We start from the raw sequence: 21,042 nt of genomic DNA on the forward strand, positions 1-21,042 counted from the left end.
AAGATGGCTGCCAAGGCGAGGTGAGAAACTTCTGCAAATATTTTTTGACAAAGTTACGGATTGTGAGAAGACATTTGTTGTAAATCACTTAGCCTTTCAAAAATTAAGGATACTGGGTTGGATACTGTCTTGGTTTTAATGCATTTTATTTTAGCAGTGATGTTTATTTTGGGAAGAAATGAGGTCAACAGGAGTTTGGGTGCGATTTCAGCTCAAATGTACTTTAGCGCCCTGAACTTTTACCCGGCTGTTATCATTCTGCTCTTGGCAGTATTTCTGTTTGTAAAATTCCTGTTCAAGCGTGATTACAAGCCGTGATCGAACTCGCGCTTAATATAAGTTAAGCTTGTTGTGCGGTCCCACATGACTTTGATGTACATGTATGGCGCTCTACATTTACAGAATAAAGTATGTTTAATCCAGTACAGTCAAATGACCAGCAACAAAACCGCAGAGAACTTTTGATAGAGACCTCGCTTTGCATCTGCCTCTGTTAACATCAAGCCGGGTTCCCCATGTCGTGCGTTCCTACGTGCGTTCCTACGTTCGGTTAGCATTACCAGCAGAAACAAAGTATTACCGATGCTGCATGTCCTAATGCAGGGCAGTTGGTCTTAACAGGGCGCTACAACTCGAATTGACGGGCAGCGAAAGTAAACTAAATAATCAAACAAATATACAAACAAGCAAATGAGTGTGAAAGTCGCTTGTTCATTTAAATGCTTGTTCTCTCATGTGCCAGGAGACTGGCTCCGAATAACTTTCATTTACTCTATTACACATAGATATGCATTTAAAGCGCTTACTTCCCTTTGTTTATTAGATGTCAAACAAATAAACAGCCCATCTGTCCTTTGCAAGCTCCTTGTCTTAACACAAAGGGTCCCCAACATTTCTGTTGAGTGTGTAATGTGCGCATCTGTCTGCGTAAATATTTGCAGGTGCGTGAACTATCCGCCGAATGTGTTTCATACCTCAAGAGTACACTTTGGAATTTCATAGAAACCACAGAAACCGTAGCGTCCCATTTTCCGGTCTTTCTCTCTGTCATGAAAATACAGCAATTGAAGATAAGACACTTAAACTGGTCAGAGGTCAATCATGTCAAAAGTTGGCCCATTTTACAATACTCTTGTCTAAAGTTCTGCACACTATCCATTTCAAAAGTTTAGTTTGTGGCTATTCGTGGCGAATTATTGTAAATGCCATCCTGAAGAAGTCAGCTATCTACAGCTGACGAAATATTAATGAAGAAATTCCGAGACACTGGTTCTTGTTGTGTATGATAGTGTCTATTGTTTGAATTATTGAAAAGGATAAACCAACATCAATTTTGCTTGATGTATTGTGTTAAAGGATAAACGAAAGTGTCGATTGTTACTTAACATTGGACGTGCGTGCGTGAACTTTCCGAGTAACTGCTCAACGTTGTCAGTATAACTACTCGTGAAGATGTATCGTAGGTGTGGTGCGTGTACCGTTCTGGTCTTCCTCTGCTGGCATTTTGTGGGTAAGTAGACATATGGGTAACATAGATAGGAACAATAAAGGAAGTGTGACCCTGAGTATTTGAACTTTAAAAAGGACACGATCCTGTTGGTAAAATTTGTTGATGTGTTGGACATAGATTAGATGAAAGCAGGGCTTTTGGGCAAAGCAGTCCACCTTATAAGCCGATACCACAAACACTCAAACATATAAGAAGGCTGCATCAAAATAGGATCGCTGGGCTTTTCATCTCAGACCAAATTTACTGTCACAAAACTCGCAAAAGACGAGCCCAATTGTCCCAAACGGGATTCATGAGCTAATATACCATTCCAAATAACATTTCGACTATTATATGGCTTATATTTACGCATGCATTTTTCAATAGATCACTGATTTGGTAGCGAGAAGTCCAAGATGGTTTTCAGTTTCAAACGCCTTGGACTCGACGAGAAATGGTCTTCTAACGTTTCAAAATGTGAAATTATGAATGGATTTTTCAGGCAGTCTGGGTGTGGAGGAAAGAGCGGCGTGTGCGGATGTGCTGACGAACTGCGAGGACTATGGTCGTGACGTGTGCACACAATACCATGCATGGGCACAGGTCAACTGTCCTAGCTTCTGTGCCTTCTGCTGTAAGATGTCCACATGACTTTCCTCTCTTTATTAATCACATATAGATACTCACAGCAATGCACACAGACAGACAGACAGACAGACAGAGAGACAGACAGACAGACAGACAGACAGACAGACAGACAAACGTGATGACGAACTGTGATAACTGTTGTCTTTACGTGTGCACACAGTGCCACGAATGAGTAGGCTACATATTAACTGTTTTAGCTTCTGTGCCTTCTGCTGTAAGATGAGGGCCCCAAAGGGGGGGGGGGGGGGTATCATCACGATCACGGGAAGGGAAATTTTAGCTTTCACGATCACAGTTACCTTGATTTTTGTTTTCACGATCACAAACACCTTGACGAATAGAGGATCATAAAGTGTGTCACGATCGGGTGACAGAGACCAAGAAAGCGTCACTCAGTGGAGTGCCTGTTCTGGGTCAATGTATGATAGAAAGCGCCTGTGCGTGATATTGGGCTACAGCAGAGTTTGCTGACAGTGCTCAATGAACACGGATGTTTTGTAACGCACGAGTTTCACAGCGGGGGTTTTTGCTGTCACAGGGCTGACGGTTTTTCGCTGACAGCGCGCACGGGATTTTCGCGGATCGAGTTTCTCGTGTCTTTTTTCTGCTTGGGAGGCAGAATTGTGTATAGCTGGACTGGTTTGGTGACAAGGTCAGTCACGTGTATTTGGCTAGGTGGTCTGTCAGAGACTCAAAGGACGACACACTTGACACCCAGCGGCAGAAGGGGAAGGATCTAATACACAGTTTCTAGAGTATGATGGTTTTTCACCGAATGTTATATTCGGCACTCTAGGGGAACTTCCACAAGTTATTCCTTTTCTCTGCCACGTATTTTGCTGAGGACAAGTCGTCAACTTTCCTTCGTCGGCGATGGCTTTCGCATAAGGATTCGACAAGGGGTTCTGGACGTTTTTGGTCACTGTTGACGAACAGAGGCTGTTCCAGGGAGGAGGCGGACTTTGCTTCCTTGAGAGAGTACTACAATCATAGGCTTTTTGAGGTAATAAATCATTATTAAACGCTGTTGTTGAGTCTGTGTTTGTGGAATGAAATACTCTCTGTTGTTCTTTCCAGGTTAGCGCATAATTTACTCTCTGTGACGCTAAAATACTAATCTGTATATGGTTTTTGCAGATAGGGAGAGAAGGACGGAAAATGGCTGTTTTGTTGTTGTAAAAAGTCCGTTTTGTGCAGGCCCACGTGCTCGATGAGATATTTAAAGATGACATGTTTAAAGGTGGTGGGTGAGGGGTAGCAGACATGTTTAGTGCACCGATGCTTTCTGTTTGCAGCCTTCGTTCGTTCGTTACGTTTTCCTGTACCTGCTGCACGGCTGCCTTTGGCGGGACATTGCTAGCTGCAGACGTTGGAGCTGGGACCTGAGGAAGCTACGCTAACCGGCTAACCAGCAGACCGGCTAACCAGCGAACCGGCTAACCAGCGGACCGGCTAACCAGCGAACCGGCTAACCAGCAAACCGGCTAACCAGCAACCCGGCTAACCAGCATACCGGCTAACCAGCATACAGAAAGAAAGCTAAGTGCACCATGTCTTACGCACCCCGTTGACCACCGTTGTCTTTTCTTATCTATGATTACACTGGAGTAGTGACAACGTGGGGTGTGTGACACCTGCATGAACTAGAGCTTTTTGAACAGAACATTCTCATTTTGACTGTATTTACACGGGTTCAGCGTGTTACGTTAATTTTCTATATACTACTGGCATTTTGTCAGTGATCACGGGTTTTTTACGTGTTGAGAACGTAAAAGGAACATATTTTGAGTGAAGGCTCGAGGGAGGTGGCGAGTTTATACATAAACAGGCGTCTGAAACTTATACTTTTGTTGACTCTATTTAATTGTATGACTGCGAGAGTGGATCGTGGTGTGGTTAGTTAATTAGTAGTAATTAACCGGTTCATAATCACCTTAAGTGATATATTGAAACGTGACAAAGTGATACAGCTGTGAAAAATGTACGTTGAAAATAAAATGCTTTGCAATAATGCCCATCACGATCACAAAAACAAATGACGATCACGATCACGAGACTTGATTTTTTTGTCATCACGGATCACGGGCAAAGTCCCATCACGATCACAGAAATGGAAATTTCTGCAATCACGGTCACAGAAAGGTCAAAAAACGCCAATCACGATCACGATTTTAAACCCTTTGGGTCCCTCTAAGATGTCCACACTGATGCCCTCACACATATAGATACTCACAGCAATGCACACAGACAGACAGACAGACAGACAGAGAGACAGACAGACAGACAAGCGTGATGACGAACTGTGAGAACTGTTGTCTTTACGTGTGCACACAGTACCACGAATGTGCACAGATCAACTGTCCTAGCTTCTGTGCCTTCTGCTGCAAGATGTTCACAGACACTCACACACAAGCACAAGGACTCATTTGGCACCCCACCCCACCCCCTATATATAGTGTTTGTTCTTCCTCACTGTCTCTCCACTGTTTCAGCGGGAGGGAGTCAACCCACCCAGCCCAGCCAGTCAAGCTCATCAAGCTGTGTGGATGTCCTCGATAACTGCGCTGCTCTGGGACCCAACATCTGCCACGATTATGTCGAGTTCGTCCACATCAACTGCCAGAAGACATGCAGTCTGTGTAAGAATTTCTTTAGTTTCGCTGTTTCTCTTATCAAAATGGATTTTATGTACCGTGGAGAAAGAGAAGGCAAAGAAAGAGAGAAGGGAGATGGGGGGGGGGGGGGGGTGAGAGAGAAAGAGTTACTGAGAGTGAGTGAGAGAGAGAGAAAGAGGCTGAGAGAGAGAGAGAGAGGCTGAGAAAGAGAGAGACAGAAAGAGAGAGAGAGAGAGACAGAGAGAGAAGGTAAAAGGAAGATGAGAGAGAGAGAGAGAGAGAGAGAGAGAGAGAGAGGGGGGGGGGAGTGTGTGAGAAAATGTGAGAGAGAGAGAGATCAAATCAAATCAAATCAAATTTTATTCAGAGTACAGAGAGACGGCGAAAGATGGAGAAGGAATAGCATGAATTCATTTGTGTGCGATTGTTGTAAGTATTCCAGATGCTTTTGGTTTGTTTGTTTGCTCGCCCACACCCCATCCCAAAGCACACCTAAAAACACACACAAAAAACAGTCCTAACCGTCCGAATGTCTGCACTAAAAATGTAAAGAGATTAAGTATAAATCTTTGAGACAGAGAGAGAGAGACAAAGTTAGAAAGAAAGAAAGAAAGAAAGAAAGAAAGAAAGAGACAGATAGACAAACAAACGGCGATAGGTCTGCTTTCTGTTTCATCACGATACCTGTACTAAAAAACTAACAAATACAAAGGGAAACTTTTGCTTTTTGTGTCCGTTTGTATTTGTTTGTTTGTAAGTCCCGAAAAAGCCTGTATAGGAGAAAATGTGACCTATTTTTGTGTGTGAGTACATATTTCTTTGTTTTTTAACACGCACAAAACACTTAAAATGTATGTCATGTTGTACGGTAGGCAGTGAAACCAGCCAGGCTGTTCAGTGCCAGGACACTTTGACCAACTGTGCCGCTTACGGAGCGGACGCGTGCACAGGGGCGTACAAAGCTTGGGCGACGGATAATTGTCCTAACACCTGCAAACTTTGTCCAGGTAAACATAGGCCTAAGCTTCTTCTTGTGTCGTAGAGTTATCAGAACTGAAAAATGATTTATTGTGTGAGCCAACTGGCCTGTTACTATGTTTACATATATACGCAGCATGATAGAACCTCTCTCTTTCTCTATCTGTCTGTTTGTCTGTCTCTCTCTCTCTCTCTCGCTCACTGACACACGTACACACGAACGCACATCAGAACACACACACACACACACACACACACACACAAACACTAACACACGCACAAACAAACAAACACACACACACACACACACACACACACACACACACACACACACACACACACACACATGCGCGCGCGTGCATAGATTTGTAAAAGGATTGACTGCATATGCTTCGTTATTGTGGGAGAGACAGGTATGGCTATACAAATTAAAATTAAAACAGAAATATTCTGCTTTCAGTTTTGGCGCAGATAGTGAGAGGGGGCGGAGTGGGGTGGGGGCTGGGGAGCAGAGCGGCAGACATATAGATAGTCTGATAGAGGCTTTCTTTCATTCGAAGATACGAGTACGTATACCATTTCTCTGAGAGAGAGAGAGAGAGAGAGAGAGAGAGAGAGAGAGAGAGAGAGAGAGAGAGAGACAGAGACAGAGACAGAGACAGACAGGGACAGACAGACAGACAGACAAGCTTACTGACACACAGAGGCAAGTAGTTTATATGCTTCATTTCTCGGTTTTCTTTTTTCGACAGGTGGTTCAGGTGGTAAGTATGTGCAACATTTTATATTCTTTGCTTTCCGTCTGTCTGTTTGACCGTTAGTCTATCTGTCTGTCCATCCGTTTGTCTGCCTGTCCGTCCATCTGTCTGTTCGTCTGTCTATCTGTCTGTCTGTCTCTCTCTATATATATATATATATCTCGCTCATATACACACACACACACACACACACACACACACACACACACACACACACACACACACACACACACACACACACACACTCAAGTAAAAGTATTATGACTTTCTCTCTTTATTGATCACTCAATGACAATTCAGTGAACATTTTGCAGGTGACAAAAGCATTCACATTTGCCGCATGTTTTCAGTGGTTTTACACGTTAATGATTCATCATTTCAATTATTTGACATACTGATGTCTTCTTTTTTCAGGTCAAGAAGCGCATTGTGAGTATTTTTCTTTTGGTCATTCACCTTCTCACAGAAAGGGAGAGAGAGAGAGAGAGTGAGGGCTAGAGAGAGAGAGAGAGAGAGAGAGAGAGAGAGAGAGAGAGAGAGAGAGAGAGAGAGAGAGAGAGAGAGAGAGAGACAGACAGACAGACACTCAGACAGACAGACAGACAGAGAGCGTGCATGTCGGTAGATTTTCTACATCTACTGGTTAATGGTGTAATCAGTGTTCATGTTAACGGGACATTTATCGTGTTTTACCGGTGTTCGAGTGAAAATACCGGAAAAACTTATAAACGGTCACTCCTTTCCCGATTTGATTGCACCGGTCAACACAAAGTCTGTGCAATGCTGTTGCACCTTATTTTGATTGGTTGCCGTGATAGCATTATATTGTTTGATGTCTTCTGCTTGACTATAAGATCAGTAATGGCGGTTTTGACACGTGTGGCTTTTAAGAAATCAGTCAATTCAGTCTTTAAGAAAGTCCAACTCTGCACAGAAAACATCCAATATGTTGAATGCTGGTATGTGTCCAAGTAGAGGGATGGTCTGTCTGTCTCTCTCGGCAGTATCCCATGAAAACGCACGGCAGATCTGCGATGGTGAGCCGGATCGTTTAAACGTGAAGGACTGTCTTTCATGGTGCTATTTCCACTACAGCGGACGTGTGCTTCTACAAGGGCCAAGCCTACACGGAGGGGCAGCAGTGGAAGGATGGGTGCGAGAAAAACTGTACCTGTGTTGACCAGCGAAAAGGCTATTACCTCTGTCAGGACCTGTAAGTCACAGAACTCGCACTCGAAAACTTTATTACGGAAGGATAATAGCATTAGGTCCGTATGGTCCTTTCTTACAACTAGTCTCTACTACAATACACACATGAAACGACGAAAAGGGAGAGAGAGAGAGGGAGAGAGAGAGAGAGAGAGAGAGAGAGACAGAGACACAGAGACAGACAGACCGACAGACAGAGAGAGAGAGAGAGAGAGAGAGAGAGAGAGAGAAGGAGGATGTTTGTGCTTGTGAGTGTACACGTGTGTGGTAGGGGGCATGCGTGCGTGCGTGTGTGTGCGTGATGTATGTGTGTGTGTGCATGTGAGGTTAGGTGTGTGTGTGGGTGTGTGCGCGTGTGTGTCAGTCGTGCATGCGAGGTTGGGTGTGTGTGTGTGGGTGTGTGGCCGGGTGTGTGTGTGCGTGCATCGCGTGCGTGTGTGTGTCTCCGGGAGTTGGGTACGAATGATATTCAACGAAGATATACTGAATCGTGCAAGGCAGCTTCACTTTAACTTATTAGTGCTGCTGAGTAATATCGGAACCAAGTTTTTGTTTTCTCTTTCCAAAAGAAAAAGGCACCGCATCCAAGCGGGACTATAAAAACAGCGTTTTACAATTCACACGCACGAAAGAACGCACGCAAACTTTGTTTCCAACTTCTTCACGTTTAGTCTTTATCTGTTTATGTATGTTGTTGTAATTATACATCTTGCTAATATTAGACTGGTCAAACTGTTTTCAGATGCCCAACATACGACTCTCTACCAGCAGGCTGTCGCATGGTGACACCGCCAGGAGAATGTTGTGCCAAGCCTCAGTGTCCGCAGCAAAGTAGGTCTCTCTTACTCAAGCCTCAGTGTCCGCAGCATAGGTCTCTCTTACTCATACCCGGTGTCCACAGCAAAATAGGTCCGTCTTTCTCATACCTCAGTGTCCACAGCAAAGTAGGTCTCTCTTACTCATACCTCAGTGTCCACAACAAAATAGGTCTCTCTTACTCATACCTCAGTGTCCACAGCTACAGCAAAGTAGGTCTCTCTTACTCATACCTCAGTGTCCATAGCAAAGTAGGTCTCTCTTACTCATACCTCAGTGTCCACAGCAAAGTAGGTCTCTCTTACTCATACCTCAGTGTCCACAACAAAATAGGTCTCTCTTACTCATACCTCAGTGTCCACAGCTACAGCAAAGTAGGTCTCTCTTACTCATACCTCAGTGTCCATAGCAAAGTAGGTCTCTCTTACTCATACCTCAGTGTCCACAGCAAAGTAGGTCTCTCTTACTCATACCTCAGTGTCCACAGCAAAGTAGGTCTCTTACTCATACCTCAGTGTCCACAGCAAAGTAGGTCTCTCTTACTCATACCTCAGTGTCCACAGCAAAGTAGGTCTCTCTTACTCATACCTCAGTGTCCACAACAAAATAGGTCTCTCTTACTCATACCTCAGTGTCCACAGCTACAGCAAAGTAGGTCTCTCTTACTCATACCTCAGTGTCCACAGCAAAGTAGGTCTCTCTTACTCATACCTCAGTGTCCGCAGCAAGGTAGGTCTCTCTTACTCATACCTCAGTGTCCACAGCAAAATAGGTCTCTCTTACTCATACCTCAGTGTCCGCAGCAAGGTAGGTCTCTCTTACTCATACCTCAGTGTCCGCAGCAAAGTAGGTCTCTCTTACTCATACCTCAGTGTCCACAGCAAGGTAGGTCTCTCTTACTCATACCTCAGTGTCCACAGCAAGGTAGGTCTCTCTTACTCATACCTCAGTGTCCGCAGCAAAGTAGGTCTCTCTTACTCATACCTCAGTGTCCACAGCAAAGCCGTAGGTCTCTCTTACTCATACCTCAGTGTCCGCAGCAAGGTAGGTCTCTCTTACTCATACCTCAGTGTCCACAGCAAAGTAGGTCTCACTTACTCACGCACGTGCACACTGAACCACTCCAGTGGAACAAGACAGGCAGAGACAGACGTGGCATTCAGATCTTTTGATGTGAGACCCTTTCGATGACAGGTTACCTCCCAATTAAGAACACCTTGTGTTGTCCTTGGGTCTATTATCTTTGCAAAATAGACATTTCGTGACAAGCCACCTGTAATGTAGGGACACTTTTGGCTGCTCCCAAGGGTGACCTTTCATTGCAGGTACTACTGCGATGAAGTTGTCTCCTCTAGCTCGAGAAGGTATGATGACCTCTTGAGTCTCTGTGTCGCTCTAGCTGTCTCTGGGGTTGATTGGATAGCCAACTGCTTAGCCATCGTCTAACTGGAACTATGAAGATCTTATCAAAATGGATAGATTTGTGTCTTAAAAAAAAAGTTAGATGTTCGTTATGTAATATGGGTATATGGGGAGATTTCTCGGGGGAAGGGGTCACTCAGGTCTCACGCAAAATCCAAATCAGTAAAATAAGTTTTTGCGTTGTGTGGTGTCTGTTTGCTTGTAAAATAAACTTTACATACATGTATCTGTTTTAAAAGTATGAACGGTTTTGGATCAAGAAAAGAAGGGGGAAAAAACATGTACACACGTGAAGTTCGTATGCACTATAATGTAAACTAACAGTACACTTGCACTACACAGCTGGGTGCCAGTACAAAGGTCAGGTGCACGCAGAAGGACAACAGTGGAAGGACGGGTGCACCTTCCTCTGCACATGCAAAGACGGCAAGACAGGCTACTATGAATGCCGAGCCATGTGAGTGATCATCAGTTAGCTACATGTAAACCTCACTTGAAACTACAGTGGAATCCGGGCCCTTTTAAGACCATCAACAGTCTGAGAAAATCAAGTCTTAAAAAGGAAAGTCTTGAAATCAAGATACATTTGCAGATTTTATGAACAGAAATTATGAGAAAGCAGAATCTTGCAGTGGGTGTGTAAGGTGTTTGTGTGTGTGGTGGAGGGGGGTCGTGGTCCTAAGATTCATTTTTCTGCAGTATCCAGATTTTCAGGAGAACCTTTTCATTTATTGTAAGCTTAGGTATTAAATTTCATTTCATTCGGGCAATTTTAGTCTTTTGTTGTTTAAACAAATCAATGAACTGTGAAGAACATGGAGCCTAGTAAATGAGTTGATTAAAAATGTAGAGAGAGAGAGAGAGAGAGAGAGAGAGAGAGAGAGAGAGAGAGAGAGAGAGAGAGAGAGAGAGAGAGAGAGAGAGAGAGAGAGAGAGAGAGAGAGAGAGAGAGAGAGAGAGAGAGAGAGAGAGAGAGAGAGAGAGAGAGAGAGAGAGAGAGAGAGAGAGAGAGAGAGAGAGAGAGAGAGAGAGAGAGAGAGAGAGAGAGAGAGAGAGAGAGAGAGAGAGAGAGAGAGAGAGAGAGAGAGAGAGAGAGAGAGAGAGAGAGAGAAAGAGAGAGAAAGAGAGAGGGAGAGAGAGAAAGGGAGAGAGGGAGAGAGAGAGAGGGAGAGAGAGAGAGGGAGAGGGAGAGAGAGAGAGAGAGAGAGAGAGAGAGAGAGAGAGACAGAGAGAGAGAGAGAGAGAGAGAGTGAGGGAGAGAGGGAGAGAGGGAGAGAGGGAGAGAGGGGGAGAGGGAGAGAGAGAGAGGGAGAGGGAGAGAGGGAGAGAGGGAGAGAGGGAGAGAGGGAGAGAGGGAGAGAGGGAGAGAGGGAGTTAGGGAGAGAGGGAGTTAGGGAGAGAGGGAGTTAGGGAGTTAGGGAGTTAGGGAGTTAGGGAGTTAGAGGAAGAGAGGGGAAGACTGAGGGAGGGGGGGGGGGAGAGAGACAGGGGCAGACAGACAGAGAAGGGACGATGAATGTTTACAAGTTACTAGACTAACTAGTCAAATTTACCGCTGTTTTGCCACAACTTGTTTGTTGTGTATTTTCAGGTGTCTGCAGTGGAATCTGCTTCCTGTCTGCCACCTTGACCAGCCGGCCCCTGGAAAGTGCTGCTCCACTCCAAACTGCCCTGCAAGCGTTGTTGTTCACTATCCCGATGGCTATGTGCCCATGTAACTAGCCCCTGCTAATTCTTTTAATAAGTGCCAAGAGCCTCATGCAGAATCCACCCAAATCTCTCCTGTGAGTAGCCACTATAGTGGAACTTTGTTTTAGGCCAACAAAAAAAATTTGTCTGTTTCTGGTAACATGGCTAAAAAAAATAGGGTCGGTTGGTAGGGACTTTTTTATTTTTTTTTTAAATTTTTTTTTTTACCCCAAATGTAGACCAATAAAACTAACTTTAAAAATCGCGCAAAGAGACTGGATTCACTATACATAGAGACAAGACACTCAACACATTTACAAATCGTCAGCGGACTTTCGTTTTCACACGTTTTTGTTGTTCATTTTCTCACCCTGTCCTTTACCACAAAAAAAAAAAAAAACCATTTTTGAGTTTGGAAAAAAAAAGTTTAGGGTCGGCGCCGAAATTTAGGGTCGGTCGGGTGACCAGAAACAGACAATTTTTTTTTTTTGGCCTTAGGACTTTATAATTTAGGACTTTCTCATTTCTGAGAAAATTTTGCTCAGGTCTGACACTGCGATGGAATTTTCCTTATTTTTGCAAGGACAATAAAAGTTTGAGGTTTTCTCTTCATATTGTTAGCAAATGTACCTCAATTTTACCTCAAATTTACCTCAGTTCTGAAAATGTTTTGCTCAAGTCAGACACTGCGAAGGAATTTTCCTTATTTTTGTAAGGACAATAAAAGTTTGAGGTTTTCTCTTCTTACTGTAGTAAATTTACCTCAATGTGAAGGTTTTCTTTTCTTTTGCAAGACCTACGTTTGTGATACTGCTGGAGGTTTTAAAACAAAGTGATGATAATACCGTAAACTACCTTGTTAATACACCCAGTGTCGAGTAAACGCCCACCCCCTACTTTAGGCCAAATTCTGCGCGCAGGGTACAGTACCCAGTAAACGCAGTTAGCCTTAGCTTTTGGAGTTATAAACTTGCTGACAAACAACAAAGCAACAAAATTTCCTTCATGGTTTGTTTGAAGAATGCCGTGTGTGTGCATGTGTGTGTCTGTGTGTGTGAGAGAGAGAGAGTGAGACTGAGGAAAGTTTTGTTCAATAACACATCCTTTGCACACGTCCATGCCAAGTGACCAAAATATCGTTATTCTAGCAAAGGAACCACTCATGCAAAGGGTATAGTACCTAGTAAACGCCCACCCCCAACTTTTGGGCAAAATTGGTGCAGAGGGGGCGTGGGTGTAAACAAGGTGGTTTACGGTAATTAACTGCTTACTAGAGTTGTCTTGGAGGAGGACAATGGTCATTGGTATTGTGCCATCCTCTGCAACCCTCTTTTCAACTCCTTACCTCTCCCTCCTCTTTTGAAACTACTATTACTTGACGCTTTACTGTCATCAAAAAGTCTCCCGCAGTGGGGCACTGCGGTTATGAAATTAAAGGCCCCTCCTGTTTTTGGAACCGCAGGAGCTTTCTAGTTTGCTGTTAGGTAGATTTTTGGTTCCTCTTTCCTGTCATGCTCTCTTTTTCTTCATGAATTCTTTTCTTTTTTCTGCCTTCTTGCTCATTCACCTGTATTTTTTCCAAAAATCCCTTCTCTTGCCGCTTGTCTCGCGATTCATGTATAGTTTAATCTGTTAGTGTTCTGATGTAAGTCCAGCAGTAGATAGGTTAAGCCTATTTTAACATACTGGAAACTGGTAATCTTCCAGTAGGTATTAATTTAGTTTTACTAAAGCCTGCTGGGACACAAGTAATGGGTTAGGGCATTTGTAAACAGGAATCGCTTGACAAGTGGCCCCCTTCATCCCCCCCTTCCTCGTCCTGATATGGCTCTGCGTAGTCGGCTGGACGTTAAGCAACAAATAAATAAACAAACAAACAAACATCAAAAAGTCATGAACCTAAACAAATTAGATCACTCTAACCAAGCTCGAAACAATTGGATTCTAAAGTAAGTCATATTGAAGTGGCCTTGGGCTGAATACTCTTGAACTTATTTCGTCCAACCATGAGCGAGATTTTCTAGGTTATCAAATGAGAAGTAAATGGCTAAAGTAGCAGTTAGTTATTAAAAGTGCCTCTTACGATGTGAATTATGGATGATTATCATACCCTGAAAGCCAATAATGCACACACAAATCCAATAAAAACAAGTCGCGTAAGGCGAAAATACATTTAGTCAAGCTCAGTCGAACTCACAGAATGAAACTGAACGCACTGCATTTTTTCACAATGACCGTAGTCCGCCGCTTGTGCAAAACGGAGTGACACTGACGAGCCTGTTCAGCGCTGTTGTGGTTTCGCTGTGCTGCATAGCACGCTTTTCTGTACCTCTCTTCATTCTAACTTTCTGAGCGTGTTTTTAATCCAAACATATCATATCTATATGTTTTTGGAATCAGGAACCGACAAGGAATAAGACGAAATTGTTTTTAAATCGATTTCGGAAATTTAATTTTGATCATAATTTTTATATTTTTAATTTTCAGAGCTTGTTTTTAATCCAAATATAACATATTTATATATTTTTGGAATCAGAAAATGACGAAGAATAAGATGAAATTGTTTTTGGATCGTTTAATAAAAAAATAATTTTAATTACAAGTTTCCGATTTTTAATGACCAAACTCACTCATTAGTTTTTAAGCCACCAAGCTGAAATCCAATACCAAACCCCGGCCTTCGTCGAAGATTGCTTTGCCAAAATTTCAATCAATTTGATTGAAAAATGAGGGTGTGACAGTGCCGCCTCAACTTTTACAAAAAGCCGGATATGACGTCATCAAAGGTATTTATCGAAAAAAGGAAAAAAACATCCGGGGATATCATTCCCAGGAACTCTCATGTCAAATTTCATAAAGATCGGTCCAGTAGTTTAGTCTGAATCGCTCTACACACACACACACGCACAGACAGACAGACAGACACACACACACATACACCACGACCCTTGTCTCGATTCCCCCCTCTTTGTTAAAACATTTAGTCATAACTTGACTAAATGTAAAAATGGTAAATGGTCTTCTTACCTTATTCTTTGCAGTATCAACCAACCTTTGAAACAAATTTAGAAGCTGAGCATGTCACCATGAGTTTCTTTTTTTTATGCTTTCTCTCTTGAACACACACACTAAAGTAGCTGACGCAGCTGAGCTGCACACATGGATTTGCACACATACCAATGCATAACACACACACTGAGTTATTTTGTTATTTTAATATCTGTAAATCAGGATCATCTCAGTCACAAGTTTAGCAGTTCACAGTCACACACACAGACATGTACACATGCACTCACACACACACGCTCTTCATACACCTCAAACATGCAAAGTCATCAAATTATCACACTTAGCCCTGTAGATCAGGATGTTTGGCATGTCAGAAAGCACATCTTTCATGATCGAGAACAAGGGTATTGTTGTCATTCCATTTATAAAGAAGATTCTAAATTATTTCTGGTGCACAGGATTCACAATTTGTTTTATTATATGTACCGTACTAGTAAAATACATGTACCATACACTGTTGATGCTGGGAGGGTTTTGGTTTGCCAGCTGAATGTTGATTGAAAGACACAAAGTCTCAATGTTACTTATGATGAGTAGTGACTGATGTTACTTTGTAAGGGGGGTAAACTTACAATTCAAAAGTGTAAATCAAGACTGCTAGGGGGATTCGGGGGCATGGCCCCCTGGAAAAATGTGTCCGAAGAAGAAAAATGGTGCTATCTGGTGCCATATGAGCTAAGAAATTGACATGGAATCATCTTACCAAATGCCAAAGTAAACAAGAAGAGCAAACGCTCGATCGAGTCACTTTCGCAGTTCTGAATATTATATGAGGCATCAGATGGACAGGAAGAAATTGCTATTCACAACACAATGAGTCACGTTCACATAAAATTTGAGCCCGGTCACTTTTATAGTTTCCGAGAAAAGCCCAACGTTAAGTTGTGTGTTGCCGAACAGAAAAGGCTAGTTATCTCCCTTGTTTTTCTGATAACGTTCGTAAAAGGCTACAGATGTAAATACTTTGATGTAAAGAATAATCCTACAAAGTTTCAATCACATCCGATGAACTTTGTCAAAGATATAAAATGTCTAATTTTTCCTTTGACGCTGACCTGTGACCTTGAAAAAGGTCAAAGGTCAACGAAACCATCGTTAAAGTGTAGAGGTCATTGGAGGTCACGACTAAACAAAATATGAGCCCGATCGCTTTGATAGTTTCCGAGAAAAGTCCAACGTTAAGGTGGTGTCTACGGACGGCCGGCCGGACGGCCGGCCGGACAGACTAACACTGACCGATTACATAGAGTCACTTTTTCTCAAGTGACTCAAAAACGATTTTGTATTTTATTTTTTTAGCTGGAGGGGGGGTGCATTTGCACCCTCCCTGGATCCACCTCCGATGAGAAAGTCTGAGTATACACCAATGAAGCTGAGCTGATGAAGCATGTCTACCCACTTGAAAAGTGGATGTAATGTATTAATACATAGACGATAAGATTACAGTAGTCACGGACATTCTTCATCCAATTACTTGTTGTCATGATAGCATATTATGTAAAAGAAACTAATTGGAAGCACTTGTAGCCCAGTGTCTAAAAATGTAACATCACAGTTTCTCACAACATTGAAGAATAACTCCATGTACAGTGGTACCTGTGATGAAAGGACACCCTAGTGCCTATCTATAGAGGGACATTTTGATAAAAAATATAGTACATAGAGTCCTTTATTGAGAGGTGTCCTCTCATCAGAGGGGCCTTACACCGCAGGTACCACTGTAATTGCAGCCTCTTCATAGAAGAGTCCAGACACTCGGTTTCCTAATACACAGTTCACTGTTGTTCAAACCACCAACTCGAGTGTCAATACAAAAACTTTTTTTTTCTGTATGCACTCTCTGTCTCTGTCTCTCTCTCTCTCTATCTCAGGCATGCTCATTCTTCATCAGCATCTGTTGTGAATGTGACAGGAAACTGGTCACCCCAGCTTGTGTGTCTGGAGCACTTGTACACATCCCTGTTTCACAGAAATAACAAAATGTCATCAGAATCGCACACACAAATTCTGGTTTTGTTCAGAAAAATAATAAGTCCACACACGAGCACACTTTTAACTCTCAGGGTCACCTGATGGTGAGAGTTTTGCAAGCCACACCTTTTTATATTTAGTCAAGTTTTGACTAAATATTTTAACATCGAGGGGGAATCGAAACGAGGGTCGTGGTGTATGTGCGTGTGTGTGTGCGTGTGTGTGTGTGTCTGTGTAGAGCGATTCAGACTAAACTACTGGACCGATCTTTATGAAATTTGACATGAGAGTTCCTGGGTATGAAATCCCCGAACGTTTTTTTCATTTTTTTGATAAATGTCTTTGATGACGTCATATCCGGCTTTTCGTGAAAGTTGAGACGGCACTGTTGAGACGTTAGCGCAACTACTACCCCGCTCTTCTTGTCAATTTCACTGCCTTTGCCATGAGCGGTGGACTGACGATGCTACGAGTATACGGTCTTGCTGAAAAATGGCATTGCGTTCAGTTTCATTCTGTGAGTTTGACAGCTACTTGACTAAATGTTGTATTTTCGCCTTACGCGACTTGTTTCTTTTACCCTGCCACAATGGGCAGCAGGATGCAAATTCTGTGGCTTTAAAATGATAAGCAGATATCATACTTACTGTCCGTGCTTGCTTGCGGTGAAGATCATGTGTCGGATCTTTCTGTCAGGACAACACAGGTGACAGTGGGTATGTCTTGATGCCTTCATGGTGTCTTGTATCACCCTGGGCCATGGAACACCTGTGGGATGTCAATACATGTACGCTCAGAGCTCACTCAAGACAAAATACTGGCCTGAATCTCACTGCCTCTATCATCCAGTGTCTTTTGTAACATGCTCAAGCATGACACAGCTTTGAATTTTATCAACATACATGTACTCCCAAAACAAGTATGGAGTCAAATCACCCATCAAATAAATATATTCTAAAGAAGTAAAGGAAATTTAAGCCTTACCACATGCAAAAAAAAAAGAGCTCAAAACAGAAATGTAACACATTCATTCACCATACCTCCATATGTAAACCACTTTATTGTTTGTTCAGTCATGTACACAGATTTCAAACTTGTATCTTCTGTCAAAAGCTTGAGAGCGTAAAAAGACTTAACACTTGTCTCTTTTGTGTGGTGTTGATTCAGTTTATTTTTATTGTGAACAATGTACATTGCTTGTACAAGTTGTAGGGTTTCACAAAAACCCCACTGTGAGATGTTGTAACAAACATACCTTTCCTGGCTCCCTTGCGCATGATGAGGTAGGAGTACCTTGCATTACATTTGCTGGGTCGGGTCTGAAACAGAAATAGTAGTTCTAAGACACAATTAAATAAACAGCAGTCTGTTTCTTGCTCGCAAAAATGCCTACAGTGTTTTACCCACACTAGTCACTGCCTCCTGTACGTCAGGTAGTGTTTAAGAGAAAGATGTTATATGTATGGTATATCTGCCGTTTTGTTTTCTCAGGATGGCCTGATTTAGTTGCTCCTGTTTGTCAGTGTCTGTTCCAATACTGATCTGCTTGCATTCAAATTCCCTCTCTCTTGCTGCCCTCTAAAGCTTGACTTACAAAAGTACTTCACTACAGATTTTATGAACAATGACAATGACGAAGAAATAACATGACATTTGCTTGATGTACTTACATGATTTTGTGGAAGGGGTTTGTAGTGAACCTGTGAAAAACAAGGCTGATTCATCTCTGCAAACTTTGGACACACATCATCATGTGGGCACTGAAATATGTACATACCACAAACATGATTAACTCTTCACTGTCTGGAGCTTGTTTCGCAGTTCAGAGGGTATAGCCACAATGAAAGAATTCAAATCAGGCTCCACTAACATTCAAATAGGTAACCATGCAGTATTTTGATCATAACACACATGTACACACACCGGCACGGTTGGCCTAGTGGTAAGGCGTCCGCCCCGTGATCGGGAGGTCGTGGATTCGAACCCCGGCCGGGTCATACCTAAGACTTTAAAATTGGCAATCTAGTGGCTGCTCCGCCTGGCGTCTGGCATTATGGGGTTAGTGCTAGGACTGGTTGGTCCGGTGTCAGAATAATGTGACTGGGTGAGACATGAAGCCTGTGCTGCGACTTCTGTCTTGTGTGTGGCGCACGTTATATGTCAAAGCAGCACCGCCCTGATATGGCCCTTCGTGGTCGGCTGGACGTAAAGCAAACAAACAAACATGCACACACGGTAAGAACACTCACGACTACACATACACATGCGCACTCACAAACTTACACACATACACACATGCACACACACACAAACACATTCCTCTCCCCTCTACTCAAGTATCATCAGGATGTAAATCACCCAACATCTACAAATTCTAGAAACAATACTTACAGGAGCAAAAATATATCCTTTCAGGCGCTCATCGTCTGTTGTGTTCGAAACCTGAAGAGCACAAAAAGTCCAGCATTAGTAAGCAGCCTCTTCAATCATTCCAACTTTTTCTGCCCATTAAAATGTGCTTTATTGCTTCACAATCAAACTTTATATTGCATAGTAAGATTACCTTGAGTATATGATCCCTTGCTTCGTTGATCACGGAGAAGCCAGCTGTTGTGCCATTTTCCACAAGTACCTTTAACAAAATATTATCTCAGGTCAGTCTTTGATCATTTTCTACCCACACATTCTTTCTTGTAGATGAAACACAAAGCATGAAATTGCTGGTTTAGTTTATAAAATAAATGATAAAGAGTATTTCAGATGTAAGCAGAAAATATGAAGAAGAAAAAAAGACAAAACACGACAATAAACGTTTTCAGTATCAACATGCAGGGAGGTTGCTAGAATTTATATTCTTCAGATTTCCTGAATATGCCACACACAAAAACAAGCCGCGACTTTTTTTTTGTGTTAAATCGCATTGCGGCTTATAAAAAGATGCGGCTAAAACGTTACCTAAACTTGAATAGCATTCACCTAATGGAAGTCGCCGCGGATTTTCATTTCGCTCGATTAGCGATTACCGGTACTTTATTAACTCTCTACTCAAGACTCGGCGCTTTTCTCTTTCTTTCGCGAATCTTCGTTTGTCAACAAGTCGTCGTGGCAAGATAGCGTACAGAGAAACACCGGATGTATCAGGATCTCGCGCGCGCGAGATTTCATTTTTTTGTGTCTCGCGATAGTTGGGGGAGCGAGAGCCGCCATGTTGTGTTTTCGTCTGCTCGAAATGTGCGCAAAAGTCGTAAATCATCCCAAAAAAACTTATTCCGGGCGGGACTACATGTGTGTGTTGGTTACAAATTGTGTGTGTGATATTTTTCTTCAAACTTTTTCACTTTTCTTCTTTGTTTCACTTGTTTATTCTCGGAGCCGATTTCGCCAAATACCGTACTTTCGTCTGCCTGGTTGTTTTGATTGATTGACACGATCTGATTATATTTTTTTCGAGGGCGGCTAATATAGTGACGCGGCCTATACGTGGCTCGTCAAATTTTTTGGTTAAAAGTCGGGGGTGCAGCTTATAAAACGGTGCGTCTTGTAATCCGTCAAATACGGTACATAAAGTTACAAATATGACACCCTCCCTTCTGCTCGCAGTTATCCCCAGTTCCCTCTCCCTACCCTTAGTGTTTCACACAACAACAACCACAACAGGAATTACCAACCAGAAAATCTGTAGTCATGCGCCAGAGGTCATCAACCATTTCAAGTCGCTGTTGCCGCTGCCCTGGATTTTCCAAAAGTGTGTATGCACTCACAACCATCTCAAACTGATTCTGTAAGCAATAAAATGAATATAATTATTTCTACACAAATAAGAAGTTCTGTTCACTGTCAAAAACAACATCAAAAGCAGTCTAGTGCAATAAAAAACAACACAGCGACTTTTCTCCGAACGCTAAATTAAAAGGGGTAGTTTTTAATGTCCTGGCAATACATGTACAAACATATTCTCATCATTAAAACATTTTATTTCTGAATTAAAGTTCCTACTATGTCATCCTTAAATGCTGTAGATCTGATTTCTATCAGGGAAAGCCACTTACATTGAATGGTGATGGTGGGAACTGTCGAAAAGCAACACCTGGAAAACACATCTGTTTCTGGCTGTCTGCATCTGTTCACACAAATAAGGAAAGTGGTAAACAGATAACATAACATACTCACATTAAGGTTGATCCAGGTTGTCATTGTTACTGTGAAAAAGAAAGTTGATCAGGACCCAGAACACTCAATCAAATGTATCAGTCTACTGGAACCGTTCAGACGAAGAACAGACGCATGCAAGCAAACGGGCAGATATACAGACACTCTTACAAACACACACACACACACACACACACAACCATACAAGTATACTAACACACACTATAGG

The 21,042-nt window shown here is 42.5% G+C and overlaps 2 protein-coding genes across 3 annotated transcripts in view; one reads left to right on the forward strand and one right to left on the reverse strand.

Moving 5' to 3' along the window:
- The first annotated feature begins 1,153 nt into the window (after window positions 1–1,153).
- Window positions 1,154–15,152, forward strand: LOC138968087 (kielin/chordin-like protein). Of its 2 annotated transcripts, XR_011456085.1 has the most exons (11): window positions 1,154–1,510; window positions 1,992–2,123; window positions 4,630–4,776; window positions 5,625–5,759; window positions 6,483–6,494; window positions 6,903–6,917; window positions 7,584–7,701; window positions 8,440–8,528; window positions 10,278–10,392; window positions 11,527–11,752; window positions 12,123–15,152. XR_011456085.1 is itself a non-coding variant. In XM_070340653.1 (10 exons), the coding sequence occupies exons 1-10, from the start codon at window positions 1,453–1,455 to the stop codon at window positions 11,651–11,653; spliced, it is 948 nt and encodes a 315-aa protein (XP_070196754.1). In that variant the 5' UTR covers window positions 1,154–1,452; the 3' UTR covers window positions 11,654–15,152. The 2 variants fall into 2 exon arrangements, 1 of the variants encoding a protein (XP_070196754.1); XM_070340653.1 differs by having other exon boundaries at window positions 11,527–15,152.
- Window positions 15,122–21,042, reverse strand: part of LOC138968076 (ribosome assembly protein METTL17, mitochondrial-like) — a gene marked incomplete in the record, with an annotated part of 8,363 nt that continues 2,442 nt past the window's right edge. Inside the window, 8 exon segments of the mRNA XM_070340642.1 lie at window positions 15,122–16,652; window positions 17,312–17,432; window positions 17,920–17,983; window positions 18,335–18,424; window positions 19,056–19,106; window positions 19,228–19,296; window positions 20,333–20,443; window positions 20,714–20,784. Coding sequence (XP_070196743.1) covers window positions 16,571–16,652; window positions 17,312–17,432; window positions 17,920–17,983; window positions 18,335–18,424; window positions 19,056–19,106; window positions 19,228–19,296; window positions 20,333–20,443; window positions 20,714–20,784 — 659 coding nt within the window.

The sequence above is a fragment of the Littorina saxatilis genome, linkage group LG1 (assembly GCF_037325665.1).
Source record: "Littorina saxatilis isolate snail1 linkage group LG1, US_GU_Lsax_2.0, whole genome shotgun sequence".
Classification (NCBI taxonomy): domain Eukaryota; kingdom Metazoa; phylum Mollusca; class Gastropoda; order Littorinimorpha; family Littorinidae; genus Littorina; species Littorina saxatilis.

What these genes read in the sequence shown, in the direction of transcription:
- LOC138968087 (XM_070340653.1), top strand. Translation starts at nt 1,453, where the DNA reads ATGTATCGTAGGTGTGGTGCGTGTACCGTTCTGGTCTTCCTCTGCTGG. An exon ending in CCTCTGCTGGCATTTTGTGG is followed by an intron (nt 1,511 to 1,991) that starts GTAAGTAGACAT and finishes TGGATTTTTCAG; the next exon opens with GCAGTCTGGGTGTGGAGGAA. An exon ending in GCCTCAGTGTCCGCAGCAAA is followed by an intron (nt 8,529 to 10,277) that starts GTAGGTCTCTCT and finishes TGCACTACACAG; the next exon opens with CTGGGTGCCAGTACAAAGGT.